Source organism: Ambystoma mexicanum, chromosome 5q (assembly GCF_040938575.1).
Source record: "Ambystoma mexicanum isolate Mex_15411 chromosome 5q, UKY_AmexF1_1, whole genome shotgun sequence".
In the NCBI taxonomy this organism is placed as follows: domain Eukaryota; kingdom Metazoa; phylum Chordata; class Amphibia; order Caudata; family Ambystomatidae; genus Ambystoma; species Ambystoma mexicanum.
This window is the reverse complement of record NC_090933.1, coordinates 23,403,987-23,420,568: the sequence shown is the minus strand read 5'-3', so window position 1 is coordinate 23,420,568 and position 16,582 is coordinate 23,403,987. Positions and strand designations below refer to the sequence as shown.

At 44.7% G+C, this 16,582-nt stretch overlaps 1 protein-coding gene across 1 annotated transcript in view; it reads right to left on the bottom strand.

Annotated features, from left to right (window-relative positions):
- LPCAT1 (lysophosphatidylcholine acyltransferase 1) overlaps positions 1-16,582 on the bottom strand; it is a 1,148,174-nt gene that overhangs the window by 209,988 nt on the left and 921,604 nt on the right. Inside the window, exons 10-11 of the mRNA XM_069620435.1 lie at positions 4,862-4,987; positions 3,046-3,199 (exon numbers count right to left, since the gene is read on the bottom strand). Of these exons, the coding sequence (XP_069476536.1) occupies positions 3,046-3,199; positions 4,862-4,987 (280 nt within the window). The remainder of the gene's footprint in view (positions 1-3,045; positions 3,200-4,861; positions 4,988-16,582) is intronic.

Below are 16,582 nucleotides of genomic sequence, written 5' to 3'. Positions count from 1 at the left end.
CGTTCCTCTATTTGGTCACGGAACTCCTTGCTGACTTGCCATATCCTTATAATGTACGGTATGGTCTACTTTACCCAGATATTAATCAAATAATCATGAAACCCAGTGTAGTAGTATTTCTACAGATACTAAGTGTAACGGCAACAACACCAGTGATATACTGCTTGCAGAATTAGTATTTTTTTAGTAGTAATTCTAGTACTGCTGCGATATCACTCGTTTTAAGGGCAGAGACTAACATAATAGTCATAGTAGTACTGGCTATAGTATGCAAGTAGTGTTTGTTGAAAGCCTTCTAGTCATATGTTATATTTTCAGCACAGTTGAACTGTGGCAACTTAGTATCCATATGGATATGGCAATAATGGCATCGGTGAAGGGGTGTACTGTGCGGTAATGGCCAGCCATGCTAAGGCAATGGCTCCCCATCCTGTGGCAAAGGCCTAACCAAAATGTGGGTTTTTGGTGGCCCACTACGATATGGTAACAACAACACCCAGCGGCAATTGTCCCCATTAGCACCCCTGGAGTGTATGCACAATAATAATAATAATAATAATAATAAAATAATAGAATGGAAAGGAAAGGTGTTTTGGTGAGCAAAAAGAAACAAAATGAGAAGTGCAGCAGTGAGGGGGTGAATCTGCCTGAAGTTTCTGGCACCCCATTAATTTGTCGGAGTGGGCAGGGTAACAGACAGTGGGTGAGCTTCCTAGAGCACTGAAGAGGAGACAACTGAGGAGGGACAGAAGAGAGTGGGTGAGGAAACGTGGCATTGACTGCGACAGTGGAGTGGGGGTGAGACAGGAGGGAGCAGACCGTGCCACAGCATGCCAGCCTATACGAAGGGAGAACAGGCTTATACTGGAAAATGCAGCCCACGTTACCAGCAAGCGGATTGGCCTCTCTTCATTCTAGGAGTGATAATGAATTTTAGATGTGGGTACACAAAGGCTTTTCATCCATTTGTGAATCTGGGGTGCACATACATTAAGCCAGACACAAACCAAACATGTGACCTTTTTGAGGCAAATGTGCAAGTTGCAGGTCAATGTATTTGCATACACCAGCCTCGCAGTGTGGTTAGTTAACGACAGCAACTTTGGGTGAATACCTCGGTCTCCTTGATGCATCCATACAAGATCACTAGAAAAGGTCATATGGTGCACCACGTAACCCCATTGCACCAGATATTACCCATCAAAGTTGGGAGACAAAAAAGACGCTGTGCATGCCATAATCAACCATTGATGACACAGGCAAACTCTGCTAAACTGCTAATGTGTGAACTGGGCTCATACCTTTTCACTATAGAACATTTTATTAAAACAGATGCTTGCGAAATTTGCAGACATTAGGTTCAAGTCTCAGGTTTAATGTATTAGTTGTGTTTTGTAAAAGATAGCAGCATCTAGTGGCAACACCACCTGAAACATCGAAATTGGATTTTCCATGCAGGCTTCCCACACAGAGCTCTTGTCATGATTATGCGTAGGGATCATAAACTGATGTCTGTGTAGAACTCGATTACAGTGGACTGTGCCCACTGTCTTGTACCAGGAAAAAGAAGGTTGGGTCCGTTGGAATCAATGGCACAATGACAGCACAATGGAATCAATGGCCATGTTTGCCATGGTGGGCGTCATGACAGCACCTCCACCTTTCGAGCTCACTGGCGATTCATCACTGTGGTGTAAAGAACAGGAATCAGGGTTCTGCCCAAGTTCTCTAACCTTTAACATGAATGCAACAAAGCATCAGTATCTGGCTGAATATGTCGAAATGGCACTGACACCCAATGGATGGGCTACCTCAACTCAATTCTCCCGGCTCATAGGTATAATTATCAGAATAGGAAACAATTAAGGAAGTAGCCATGGAATGGGAGAGGACTACAAAAAGAAACGAAATAGCCACACTGAGTTCAAAAATGGGTATTGTACATGTTGACCGTATCTAAACGGTCGCACGTACAAAAAGTTCTAAAAATGCTACCACCAAAGGTTTGAACACCTGTGAGGTATAGTGAGATTGGTGTTGTGGGGGACAACCCCGCAGCACACCCGCGGAAAGAAAAGAAAAGAAAAGGACCCTGCGGCGCCGGTTCCCGATCATGGAAGTGAAAGGGAACTGGTGCCGCAGGGACGCAGCGTGAAGGAAAACGTAAGTGGGATTGGTTTATGTTGAGGGTGCGGGGTGTGTCATGGGTTTGTTGTGGGTGGGGGGTCTGGGTATGTATGTGTGTTCGCATGAGAAAGTTACAAACTTTTGGTGGTTCGCACCTTTCTCATGCAAACTTTCCGGCCACGGGCAAATCAGCCACGGTCGGATCACGTAGATCCAAAAAATGTATCACAGTGCAAGCAAACAAGGGTCCTACTGCATACTGTATGCAAAATCAGCCCCTTTGGGCTGATAAGAACGGGTCTATTAAAGTGGATGCGATTAGTTTAAGAAAATAAATGCCATCTCCTGGCACTAGAAATGTACGGTCGAAAATCTCTCTAAAACTGGACGAGAACTACCACTAATCTTATCCTATGTCAGTCTCTGATCTCTGGTCTAGCCTTCCCTGACACTGCTGCCAGGCGGCTCTCTCATGCAAACCGTTAACCAGTTAAAGTCAATCAGCCATACATTTTTCCAGATTATTTGTTCAAAAGAACTTTGGAGAAGCTGATCTCGATAATCGGTTTTTAATTATTGTTAGAATGCCGCCGCTTTCTGGCAGTGAAACAATCCCCGTGTTTGGAGATCCCGTGGAGAGGTTAGTGTGTATAGCAGAAGTAATATTCTCATGCACAAATGTGAATCCAAAAGTATGCCAAGAAACCGCAGGTGAAGTGTTGTTCGACCTAACGTTAATACACAAGACATTTCTTTGAAAAATGAAATATTCGTTGAGGAGTTTCAGTGTTTTCCCATTTACCTCCATATGAAGTGTTGGAAGTGCTTGCTTTTCAGGAAAGAAGATTTCAACGGAAATAAACACATTTACGAGATTGTCCAGGAAAGATAGGAATGCCTTCTCATTGCCATTCTTACCTCGTCAAAAAGAGCAAACAAGTCTTCTAATATTTCTGAGACCGCAACTTCGAGATACGTAGCAAACTCTTTCAGACTTATTCGCTCGCCTTTCCTTTTTCTGGCGCTCGCTGAATATTTATCAAGTTCTTTCTCCAGCTTTTCTGGTTTCAGCCTATTCAAAGTAAAGCAACGTGTCATGACTTAGAATAAACCTTTGGAAACAATACATGTTTTTTCTGGGACTGGGCATAGTGTAATCCAGTCAGGCTGTCGGGTTATCCACGATGGAGACGGCTAGAACATTGGGCATAACATGACTTTCAGTGAAGAGGAGCTCTAGGTCTGTTGATCATTCCGAAAGCCTGACTGGATTATACAACTCGGTGGGACGATGAGGCCCGCCCTCTTTGTCCCAGGTGCAAGCAATAACATTAAAGTTATTGAGGCAGGGTTCATAGAAAGCCAAAAAGGACAATTATAGGCAGTAATGTATTTATTTTAAAAAAGGCAGCAGGGCAGGCCAGACATTGAAGCACCACAAATACATTGTGGGTGTGCACGGTTTGTAACAAATCATTCCTAAACTGATTAATGCAAACCTTTTACACACACTGCGAATTTGGTGGATTTGCCTGACAGAGCAGTGGCATGGATCGTCATTTCTTAATCTGCTCCCAGAGTATGAGCCATCAAACAAACTCAGCAGCGTCTCCTCGCATGAGATTTAGATACAGGTGCAGATGGTTTTGATTCCCATGGAATCTGCATGGTTTTTGGAACTGCAAAAGCAGGAGGATTCCATAGGAAGGTATATAATTCCCCTCAACATGTACAGACGTGGCATTTAAGATTGTTTGCATGAATGGTTGTAAACACAGAGAAACAGCAGCCCACCGGCATTTCCGTGCAAGTTTAAAACCTCCACATGCAAAGAATGGGGACTGCGTTCACTGAAGTCCATAGTAGGCAGTCTCCTACTTACTATTTTTTGGGAGATCTATGGTGTAAGAGAAAAGGGTTTGTGTATAGCTTCACAATTCATAGGCAGAATTGTATTAATCAATTAATATGACCTTACAGAATGGTACACAAGCACACTTTCCTTCTGCCATTACAAAACACCGATGTACAAGTCTAGCGTTCCATTTCCACACAATCCCATATTGTACATGTCACTGTTTCATGTTCATCATGTTTTCGGGGCCTGATTTACAAAAGCCTTTTTAAATGTGAAAGCCCCATTGAAAAACGCTCTGTAAATCAGGCATTTAGTATCTGTTACTTCTGAAACATATTTGTCTGCGTCTCCGTTTTTTAATATTCTATTGTGCCAGGTGTCGCTCAGTAGATTGTAGCCGTGCTTTCTCTTTAAAGCCGCAGACAAATGCATTGGCAGTTCGCGCCATGAATGCCTTTTAGCAAAGCTCCTGAAGCTACTTTAATAAATGCAATGTTCAGCCTTCCATACACAGGATAAAAGCACACTCTGTCCATCCTATTCAGAATCATAGAGTAATATGGAGCATTTTCGAGGATGGAGAGTACTCAAGCGACTCCAGACGTTTGAGTTAAGGCTGCATTTATAAATAAAACTGCTGATTAAAATGCTATTGGAAGCAACGCATGATGCGCACAGTAACACTATCCTAGCACACTGGCACCACTTACTGAAAGATGCTCAAACATGATTATGACAACCCAAAGGCAGGAGAGTGAATCAACACATTTAAATGATGCAGGTAGCTCAGCTGTGCAAAAGAAGTTGAAATTACCCAGGGCAATTTAGGCAGATCAGAAGCATTCACGACCTAGAAAAAAAACAAAGTATTCTCACCCAAGACTTCTCACAAGTTTTGCAAACTCTAAAAGGGAAGTGTTCGAGGGGAGGCGCAGCTGTCCTTCGGCCAATGCCAGCTGGCAATCTTCAAACGTATAGTCTGTGACAGAGACTCCCAAAGCCCTTCAAGTAAAGAAGACAGTTAGGCTAGCGTAATATTACTTTGAACAACCATACCAAAAGTAGTGGAATTCCATGTGTGCACAATTGCTAACGGAGTTGTGAAAGCATCAAAGAACATATACACATATGAAACAAAACTGGAATTATCTGTGCAAAAAGTTCGTAACAGTGACTGCTGGGATAAAGTAAAGTGCCTCCACTGCCTGCATTGCTTCCTAAACTGCTGGGTGAATCATGAACTATCTATCACCTTTTAATTCAATATTGATGCAAACTAAAGAAAGAAAGGACCAGCCACTTGAAAATATTTTATAACTCACTGCCCTTTAAGAGGTATTTCCAAAAGTACCACAAGCGGTAACAAATAAAGTTACTCCAAGTGTTATTTCTGGAAATCCTGCTAATTAGTAGTTTCCCACCAGGCTAGTAGTAACAGATGCATATTTCCCCGAATACTGCATGCGGTATTTCTGAAAATAAGCATTTCTTTTAATTCCTGTCCAGCTTCGCTTTGATGATGCTAGTATACTGTAGCAGTTCTTAAGCAAACGGTATAATATTTTGTAAAACTACAAAAGATACATTCTGACCTTTTTATACATTGCATGGCGAAGGTGGGCATCAGAGATTGCTAATTTTACACCTCTTTCGATTGTCCCCAAAATGATATTTTGAGGTGGCACTTCCATTCAGTTCAGGAAACCAAGTTTCAAAAACGTCAAAAAGGAGTCATTTCTGAGATACAAAGAGTTACTTGGTCTCTTAAACAAATCTCAATCAAAACCCTGTCATCGGGCATTATCCATGCACCACTTGTGTGGCCTATAAATTCTCCAAAAAAACGACTTCTTTCTTCATGCAACAAAAAAATTGGGACCTTCATACCTTTACGACCTGTAAAAGTAAAAACGTAATCTATGCAAATCGGTGCCCATGTAAAAAAATGTACATTGGAAAAACTACCCGGGAAGTCAGTACCTGGATCAATGAGCACCGTTCTTAATTAAAAACTCGCAACCTAAATGCCCCGATGGTGATCCATTATGTAGATATGGGTCACAAAGCGGAGCAAATGGAATGGTTTTGTGTAGAAAAGGTTTTTTGGTCATAATCCCACACAAATTCTAAAAAATGTAGCCTACAAAGAAGAACTATGGATCTTTTGACTCAGGGGTTGAATACTCTGGAACCTCGGCATTCAGGCACATAACATCTTTAATTGGCCTACCTTTCAGATACCCTTGGAAGGTATCACCTTGTACACATGTTGTAGTCCCATCTAATTACCACACATGAATTGGGTCACTATTTGCTCACACACATATATCCTTGGGTGGGTTGCATTGTATGCATATATTGGGCTAAGCAGTCGTTTAGGCATATACATGTTTGGTCGGCCTGTATTGAATATGTTATAAATGGATGGCCGTTGTGTCACTTTCAATGCCTCCCAACAAAAACCTTTTGGAGGTACAGCTGTGGCAAAGATGAGTCGGAGGATAGCCCACATCATTTACAACGCCATCCATGAAGACACTGTTCACTTATACTGAATATATGTCATTCATGCCGTCACGCTGAGTTGTAGGACGATTTTATGAATACGCTGAACAGCGTTATTCATATTATCAAACAAACTGACTGGATGTAAAATTATTTCACAATTTAAGCCTCTCGATTTAGTCTGAGCATTTACGCTCGTTTTCGGGGCAGAGCGACTTGTTTACATTTAAGCAACGCGGTGTAGCATCGTCATGTGGTAAACGTGCGAGTCAGATGTACTAAAAATCACGTGCTTCAAGAGTTTGCTGCTGTCCTATTAACGCGGTGCAGCATAACCACGTGAGAGGGTTATACGTGCCTTTAATACGCAAAAACAACTGCGGGTTTAGATGCGCATTGATGCTCTCCAGAGTAGGTCTGAGAATATCCGAGTGCTTTGCTGGACTCGCGGACCCCTGTTCCCGCTCTTGCAGTGGTCGCCAACTTCAGCGGTCGCCATTCTAAGGTAAGCGGCTTGTTACACAGAAATCGGGCACACAAGTGGTCTTATGCCTTCACTGATAGCCTCACTGCAACGAGGTGTACATAGGATATTTTGCCTTCCTTTTCTATTATGAATTATTGCACCGTCAATATTAACATTCTTGGTGTTGCTGTTAGATGTCTAATTTTTGTTCATTAAAACAATCAGTGGAAACTTTTCGATTTGTAGCTATCACCACATGACATGCCAATTCTGTTAAAACTATCCTTGGAATACAATTATTCATTAGCTCCTCCCTTTTCTTCTTCTTTTTCTTTGTCTCTTAGACGTCAAAACGTTCAGGTTCCACCTCTCCTGACATATGGATACTGATAGACATCATTTGTGGTGTGCGACCATTCCAACCTGCACCACCCCAGTACCCGGATTCCCTGGGTAAAACAATATTTAACTTGACTATTGAGGTTTTTCTCTTTTAAATCTTTTTGATCCTGTAGTCTTATTGGCAAATATGCCTTTTCATACCTTCTTGGCCGAGGTTCCTGACATTATTGTTTAAACACCTTCACAGATTGGTGCATTGTATCCAGCCATCTGCCATGCAGGATCCCCCATCTGAACATTGCCAAATGGTATGACAGTGCATCCAGTCCCATATACACATAAAAAAACAATGGATTGATTCTTGTTGCTGTTGTTAAGGTTAGTCTGTAGTGTCTTCAAGAGTAATTCCAACACTACTATTTGGGCTCTTTCCTTCCTTTGACCTTTGGTGTGTGCCTATCTTCTCCATCACATCTGACCTACTTATAGTCATGATTCACGCCCTCCTTGTCCAGGGACACTGATTTTTCACGGTAGCATGTAGGGTGTCCTGACCCACGTTTAAGCTACCCTGCTACAACATTTGGTGCTGTGGGCTTAGGAAATTCAAGATGGCGGAAAACCCACATGTGCGCCGAAATCCAGGAAAGCTGCGCAGTTGTGCGCACACCAAAATGGTTACCTAACTTGCCACCCACCAGGGTAAAGAAAGGTCTTTGTTAACAAAATCCACTTTTACTGATGTCAAAAAGTTGCTGAAATCGTGACTCATTGGACCACTTTAAAGATTCAACCCTTTTTGTGGGGTTCCACATAACCATCTTACTGTAAGGAGCCCCATCAAAACAATGTTAAGCAAGGATTTACTACCATGTAAGAACCATTCCTGTTTAGAATGCATTAATCCAAGAAAATCCCAAAATTGCATGCAGTACCAACAAAATCCTCAAGGGGGCGCTGGCGGTCTAAACTCTGACAGGAGAATTGAGTGCAGTTGCTGACTTCAAAGGCTGCATTTTAATTAAAAATTAGCCACATGCTGTTCCCAGAGGCCTGAAGCCTGGGAAACCCTATCACCTCAAGAGCTTCACACCAGGAGTTAGAATCTCACATGACCTCTTGATTGATAGAAGGCAGACTGGCTGGGAGCTTCCCAGAGACCACACAAAGGACCCTTTCCTCTGAAAGGAATATGTTAATTTTGTCTGTTTAATGTCAACAAAGCCCTGCCTGCCCAGAGGACTGACCCACCCAAGTCTTGGAGGCGGACTTCAACACTCTGAGGACTGAATTGAAAGGAAAATATATATTTTACAAAAACACTGATAACTCTTTGTAATCAAATGACAGAAATGTATAACTTTGAGAGCTTTAATTTAAAAAATGTACCTTTAATTCAAGACTAAACTCGAATTTGTGTGATGTTCTGGGGCAAAACCCCATTGTTTATTAATATTACAGACTCCCTGTTTCAGCTAGACAAACGAAAATGCATTGGTATGTGGGTAGATATGTGAGGAACAGTTGTATAAAATTTAATGAAGATCCAATGTTGTTTAGCACATTAAAAAGTGCTAGAAGTTGCCATTTGTGAATGCAAGCTCCTAGAAACAGCAGATTTGGGACAGAGTATACCTCATGTGATAGGTGACATGGGTATGTAATTTCAAACAACTGTGTAACTCTGAAGTATGTATTTTGATCATATATAGATTTGGGTGCACAGATAAGGGAGGTTCTTCAAGAGATCATAAATGGCTGACATCACTCTGACACAACTTAGTTCGCCAATCAGGGGACGAATGAAAGTTTGACCAATTAGAAGCTGAGAGAGAGGTAGGGTCAGTGATGCTAGAACACACCCACATTCTAAACACATAAAAGCAGACAGACAGGACAGATAGAGACTTTCCAAATCCATCTGCAGCGGGACGCTCTGCCGGAAAAATCCATACTTACCTCCATCAACCTCCAGAAAGCCAAACTAGAGACTTCAATCTATCCAGAACTAAGAGACCAGACCAGCAGAGAGAGCTGACCCAGATCACTGTGAAGTGCAGAGGCCAGACCAGACCAGACCAGAGTCCAGTCTAAAACCCTGACCAGATCCGTGATGAGGCCCATTTCACTCAAGAATATAGTGTGAGTACCCAGCAGAACTGTGTAGAACCAATCTCTTAGTTTAAATTCATCTAATTCAATCTATTTAACCTAAGTAGAACTGCCTCCTAGCTGTCACCTGTCATTTCTAGTTGCAAGCTGCACTTGTCATTTTGAGCTTTTGAAATTTGCAAACCCAAAAACGACCTTTATTAAATCGCTCATATCTCCGCGACCGTTTGGGCTAGAGACTTGCAGTAACTTTCCTCTGATAGCTTAGAATCGTAGCTTTGAATCGCACCAAGAACCGCATTCCTACCCCTTATAGTTTTACCGCAATCGCGGAACACGCATCCGCGAATTTTACCGCAATTTGCAATTTCTTCACATGTAAAAACTGCTGCTGTTTGCTTTCCATTTGCCAGAAATTCGTTTAACCTGCTAACTATCCCTGCATCATTGCTAGTGTGAGCCTGGACTAATATTAACTAGATACCACTCACCCTGAACCTCTGTAAGGGAATTAAAAGCGTTTAGCATATTTTTTTTAATTCATTGCCAGCACATATCAAAGCAATTTGGGCCTGTGATTTCAAAACTCCTATCTGTTTTCTGTTGTCTAAGCTTGCTGGATTGAACTGATTACATTGATTGCATTTCTGAGAACTGTGTGCTTCCTTCCATTTCCTTGCATTGCATAAAGAGGGGGGGAGTGAATAGCCAGAGAAAAGTGATTACATTGTTTGGTTGAAATCCTATTGAGTATTTTCTGTACTGCATTCATTGAATATTGCATCCACCTGAGCTTACATAAAGCATCCTCTACCACATTATACTTTTGTTCCTATTTACCAGTGTGCTATCTTATCCATTTCCTGTCAACTCATTAGTGATTATAAAGAAGTGTGCTAGTGCCAGATTCTCCATTGTTAATCTTTATCATATCAGATTAAGGGTGATATTCAAGTATTAATTTATTATAAAGTGTGATATATCTATTTTAAATTATCAAATAAACCTTTTAAACTTGCAAAACAGAACTACTTCTTGGCTCAGTGGGGTCAGGGGGATTCCAAGAGAGGGGTGTTATATAGGGGTAGTCATCCAGAACGCATGAACTGGACCTAAAGATATATCAATAAGGGTTTTCATTCAGTATTATAGACTAGGCGTTGACTTAGCTGTAGTGTTGAATTGAATCCTCTTACAAATTGGGGGCTCGAGCCGAGACGTTGGGTTAGATTTACCATTGTGCAGCTTAATACAGTGTGCTAACTGACGGGATACATACATCCGGTCGGATCACCACGCTGCATTACGCTGTGAAGCATTCCTCAAAAGGGACACTCCAAGAAAAGTTCTGTTCTGCAAAACTAAAATACTAACTTCTGTAAGTCAGGACAGAGACCAATCTCTAGAATGACGACCTTGGTAGATATGAAAATAGCCAGAGAGCACTTCTTACACAAACTATTTGTGAGAGGTGAATGGACTCACCAGGACCAAACAGTCTGGTTGCAGGCCATCACGCAACAGGTCACTGAAACAGGGTCAGATATATATAGAGATCAGGGTCCATTACACGTGGCCCTGAGTGAACTATATATGGCTCCTAAGGCCAAAGATGAGCACGACAAGATTGTTAGGATAGCGGCATATTTATATTTATACATGGGAGCCATACAGAATAAATGTGCTGAAGGCCATGATCTGGCAAAAAGGCAACAGATGGCGTTAGAGAAGGCCCAATCTGATCTGGACTCTTCTGAGCAAAGGCTGCACAGAAGCCAGGAGTCAGAAAATGAGACCAGACAGTACATCACTAAAATAAAGGAGGATATGGATGTGCTGCAAAAGGAAAAGTCAGAACAGGATACCAGATTTCTGGCCTTGCAGAAGGAACACCAAGAAGGTTTGGACTCCCTACTGCAAAGCCAGAAAAAGCTGGAGCAACAGCTAGACTTCAATAGGGCATGTGCTGAGCAGGTAGTCACCCTGCAAGGCCACCTAGATAGAGTGAAGGAGGAGAGCAATAAACTGATTCTGAAAGACCTGGATACCCAGGCAGAGTTTGATCAGGAGCGCCAGAAAGCTGGTGCCTTCCAAAGGCAAAGGGACGACCTGGCGGCACAAATGCAGGCTCTTAGTCAGGAAAGAGACGCCTTAGGCCAGGAAGTCTGCCATTTAAAAAGAAACATGGAAGAAAATCACCTGGCCCACCAGGGGCTGGGTGATCTCCAAAAAGAAAACCAGAACTTGGTGGAGCACACCAGAAGGGTGGAAGATGCTCTAGCAAGAAAGGAGCAGGCCAATAGGGACATTGCCCAGGAGGTAAACCTCCTGCAGCAAAGACTGGCCCAGTTCTCCAGGACCAACCAGGAAGCACAGAGGGAGAATGAGGCCCTCTGTCAACACAATGATAGGCTCCAGCAACAGGTAGCGATGCAGGAGAAACTGATAGAGTCGAGTAAGGCCTTAACAGAGGAACTGAAAGCACAAATGCAGGCTCTTGCATTGCAACAGGGAGCAGGGGCGGATAGAGATGAGGTCCGCTGGGAAAGAGAGATTCCTGACCATAACCGCAGGAGCCCTAACACCAGGGGCCTTCATCTCCCCCAGTCCCTGGACTCTACCACCCCCATGTCCCCTGGCGCACATGAGCACAGGGCCGCAGGGATGGCAGATTACTATCCAGCTAAGAGTATGGGGCTCATAGGCCAGTACCACTCAGGAATGGAGGGGTGGGCATCCGGGTATGGGCACCCAAGTACAGTACAGTTCAATGGGGAACCCCAGGAGAGTAGGCCCATTAAGGGCATCCTGAAAACCTCTGCCCAGTTAGGTCAGTGGAGGGGGTACCCATCAAATCCTGGCAGCAAGGAGGAATCTGAAGACTCCTCTGAACTGCGCAGGACACAGGAGACCAGGTCCCCACATTCTGCCAGCCATTCCCAGGCTCGCAGAATCCGGGAAAACCTGGAAGAACAGACGGGAACCTCTGGGAGCAGTGCCTCTGAGTCCGAGGAAGAATGGACAAGGGTTACCCGAACCAAAAAGGCCAATAAGGCAAAAAGGGCCTTGCTTAAGGACCCCTTAAAGCAGATTAAGGCGATCAGGAGCGTCATCACGCCTTACCATAAGAACGCTAAGTATTCTGTTTGGGAGCACTTAGAGTTGTTTGAACAAATGATGGAGACTTTCCATTTGAAGGACAGCCAAAGCTGTATTCAATATGTAAAGTGGACATTCTCCCCGGAATACTCCAGTTTCTTTGCGGGGCTGGAGGACCAAAATCATTTAAGATGGTCCACATATAAGGCGGCCATCCTGAAACATTTTTCTGTTCACAGAAATCCTCAAGAGGCTCGCAAGGCGGCCTACAATTTGCAATGTGGGGAGGATCAGGCCCCACGAGAATTTGTGCAGGAGTTAAAGCGTGCTTTTGCGCAAACCACCAGAAGGGTGCGCACAGATAGTAGAGAGTTTGTCAATACGTTTTTCCATGCCTTGCCCAAATATATAATGACCCAGCTCGTGAGAGATTTTCATGAGAAAAGATCTTTAGACTGGGTCATTGAACAGGCTACCCGGATCTATGAGGTGCAGAAGCCCATAGAAAACAAAAGTAATGCCCAGAAAAACCCCAAAGCCAACAGCACCCCTGCTGCTGCCAAGGTGGCAGAGGTAAAGGTTACCCCCGTTTTGGATTTGGAGATGGGGGGGCCTAAAAACCTGCCTGCACCTAATAATGCTAGGCCCAGGAGGTCCTCGGGTCAGTCACAGACAGGGAGCCAAGGAGGCAGCCCCACAAATGGGGTCCCTCGCTCTCCTGATTATGTAAGTCCCCGTTACAAGGGAAATCGACCCATCCTGGGTTATGTGTGGACTCCTCCAGCCCAAGGGGGGGGATCCAGACAAGCACCTAACCCAGGGAACTTCCCTCCAAACTTCCCACAGGAGGGCAGAAATTTACCAAACCCTGGGCAGAACTTTTTCCCCAGATATCCACCCGACTTTCAGCCCCAAAACCATCCATCCTTCTTTCCCCAATTCCCTGAGCCCAGACCACTGAATCCGGGAGAGGGGAGGCCAAGGGTGGAGGGGTACCCAAATCTTCCCAACCCGGGGTATTACCAGAGGAGGGACAGCTACCCTTCCCGGGATCAGCCCAGGGGAGAAAACAGGGCCCCGTATCAGCCTGAGCGGGTTTCCCAGTTAGAGCGCCAGGTTCAAAACATGGCGCGGGATCTGGGTCACATACTGAGGGCTCAGCAGAACCCTCAGATCGGCATGCCAGCGCAGAACGCACCCAACTCTGGACCTGGTGCTCCAGAACAATGACGGGGGCAGCACCCCGATAACTCACCGGTTCCCAGGGAGGAGGCACAAAGGGAAGGGGGGTGTAAAGCCTTGGAGGAAGCTTCCTTCCTCACTTGTAAACAGCCCCTGGAAACCCAGGAACCGGAAACAAAATCTCTTGCCCCTGAAAGTCTGCCTCCTAAGGAGCAGAGGGGGGGTAGGAGAAACAAAAGACCCAAACAGACTCAGTTTGAGGAGGAGGTACAGATCTTCCAATTTGAGGGAGAGGGATCCTCAGAGGATCCTGAGAGAAGGATCTTCTCCTTCAGAGAGGGGGGAACTCCTCCCAAAGAAAAATGGGTCCCTAGGGATGCAAATCCAGACTGGGGAGATGTGGAGACTGAGCTACCGCCGCCCACTATCTCATCCCAGAACAAACAGCAAGAAAACCCCCTGGTTCAAACCCATCCTGGTGACTGCCCCCAAAAAGGGGGGGGCGGCCCAGAACCAGAACCAGGGGAACCCACAATGGCTCTGATCTCCAGTTGCCAACTTTTTCTTTCAGATTCCCAAGGCTCTCCACAGAATTCTGCCCAAAATTCTTCTCTCGCGATGTCCAAAACCAGAAAATTAGCCCACCAGTTGTCCAAAAATGTACATTATCTGTGCCCCCTTGAGGAGAAGGAGGGAAGATATTATGCCCCGGTACAAGTACAGGGGCAGGGTACAATCTTGGCACTGGTGGACACTGGATCTCAAGCTACCCTTCTGTCCAGAAGGGCCTTTGATGAACTGAATGCAGGAAGGGGAGAGAATTACCAAATTCCTCTCACCTCTCTTCCTGGACAACTGCAGAACTTTGACGGGAAGGAAATTCCCGTCGAGGGGACGGCAGACTTGGACATTAAAATTGGGCGACATAAGTTGAAACACCCGGTCATAGTTGTGACCCCAGAGGGCACCCCTTGTTTACTAGGGAATGACCTCCTGAGGAGGTTGTCACCCTTAATAGATTGCGTAAACAAGGTCCTCTGGACCCAGACTAGCCGACCAATAAAATTAAAACAGAGTGTTAACCATGTTAGTTTAAACGGCACCTGCCACATGGTTGAACAAAAATCTGACCAAGTAGAATTTCACTTCCAGAACAACCAGATTCCAGACGTGACAGTAATAGCAGTAGGACAACAGACTGGTGATGGGGGGTCCTCTCTATTTCTGAAAATCAACCTTCCTTCCAGTCTAAAGTGGTATTCCACGCTGGAAGGAAAGACTCTGAAATTCTATACCAATCCACAATCTGAAACTCCCACTCCTATAGTCCAGAAAGATGTGAAATCAGCTCAAAGCCTGGCTGATATTCAGCAAATTGAAGAGCAGTTGTTCATCCCTGTTCAGTTAAATGATGGGAAGGACTCTGTTCTCGCTCGAGTGTGCGTGAACAATGGTAAGAGCTTCATCAGCGAAGCCATGTTTCGCCAACTCCCAAAAGATCCAGCCATTCCCACCTTCAAACTGATAGACAAATGGGAAATGGACCTGGAAGCACCTAATTCCAAACATCTCCTGCCAAGCAGGTGTATGCTCAAAATCTCCATTGGCAACAAGAGCATAGTCCACAATTGTTGGGTCGTGCGAGACGTCCCTGCCGCCTTTTACTTAGGCAGTGACATTCTCAATCGCTTTGCCATTAGTTTGGACCTAATAAACTTCAAAGCTTGGTCCCGATTAGCGGATAATCCCATGGGCTTTGATGATCCAGAAAAAGCATTTAGGTCAGCTCAATTACTACCTTATGCAGTTGAAATTCAGATTAAAGAGGAAGTCACCATCCCAGAAAGGACCCGACAATTCTCCCTGGAAGTGAAAGTTAAAAGGGGACAAGAGTTGAAAAACCCTGATGCTTACATACATCTAAATGCTTCTCTCCAACAGCAAGGGTTGGGGGTAAACCCAACACCATTAGTCAACATAGAACATGACACCATTCCAATAGAGGTGGATAACAGCGACTTAAAGAGTATTACTCTAGCCGCAGGCACCATTATTGGAATGGCGGTTGATGACCGACATTTTTCCATCGACTTAGTAAATGAACTGTTAGGACCAATCCCCAAGGACTGTTTTGACAGTGACAGTGAGGACAATACAACACCAGACAGGATCTTTACCCGGCATGGGGGGAACTTCCTGGTGTACACTTCCTGCCCCTATGGTAAGGAAGATGTGACTTGTGACTTCAGGAGGGATGAGGTGATTTTCCAGGTCCATGAGGGCTGCCTTTCCCACCTGAAGCCTCCAGTCCAAATCAGCACTCTGACCAGGGACTTCTCCACCCAGCTGGAGGAGGCCGCTGAAATAGCCAAACCAGAAGTCTTTCCAGGCTTCAGGCAGATGGTGGAAGAGAGAGTCAACCTAGCTGATGCCTGTGTGACTCTGGAACAAAAGCAAAATTTGAAACAAGTTTTCTTGGATTTCCAAGATCTCTTTGCGGTAGACTCGTATGACTGTGGTCGCACCGACATCCACACAACAACAATCCCCACGGACCCTGGCATGACTCCTGTGTTTGTGAAGCAATATCGCTTGCCTCTCGCATCAATGGAGTCCCTTACTGAAATAATTAAGAACCTTGAGTCCCGGGGAATAATCCGTCCAGTCCACAGCACCTTCAATAATCCGGTGCTGGGAATATTGAAGCCAAACGGCCAGTGGAGACTCTGCGCCGACCTCAGGGAGCTCAACAAACGGGTCCATACTTCCCGATGGCCTCTGCCCTACATTGACCAAGGGCTGGCCCAGATTCAGGGGTCACAGGTATTCACTGCAATAGACCTGACCAATGGATACTGGACTGTGCCTGTCAGTAGGGAGGACCAATACAA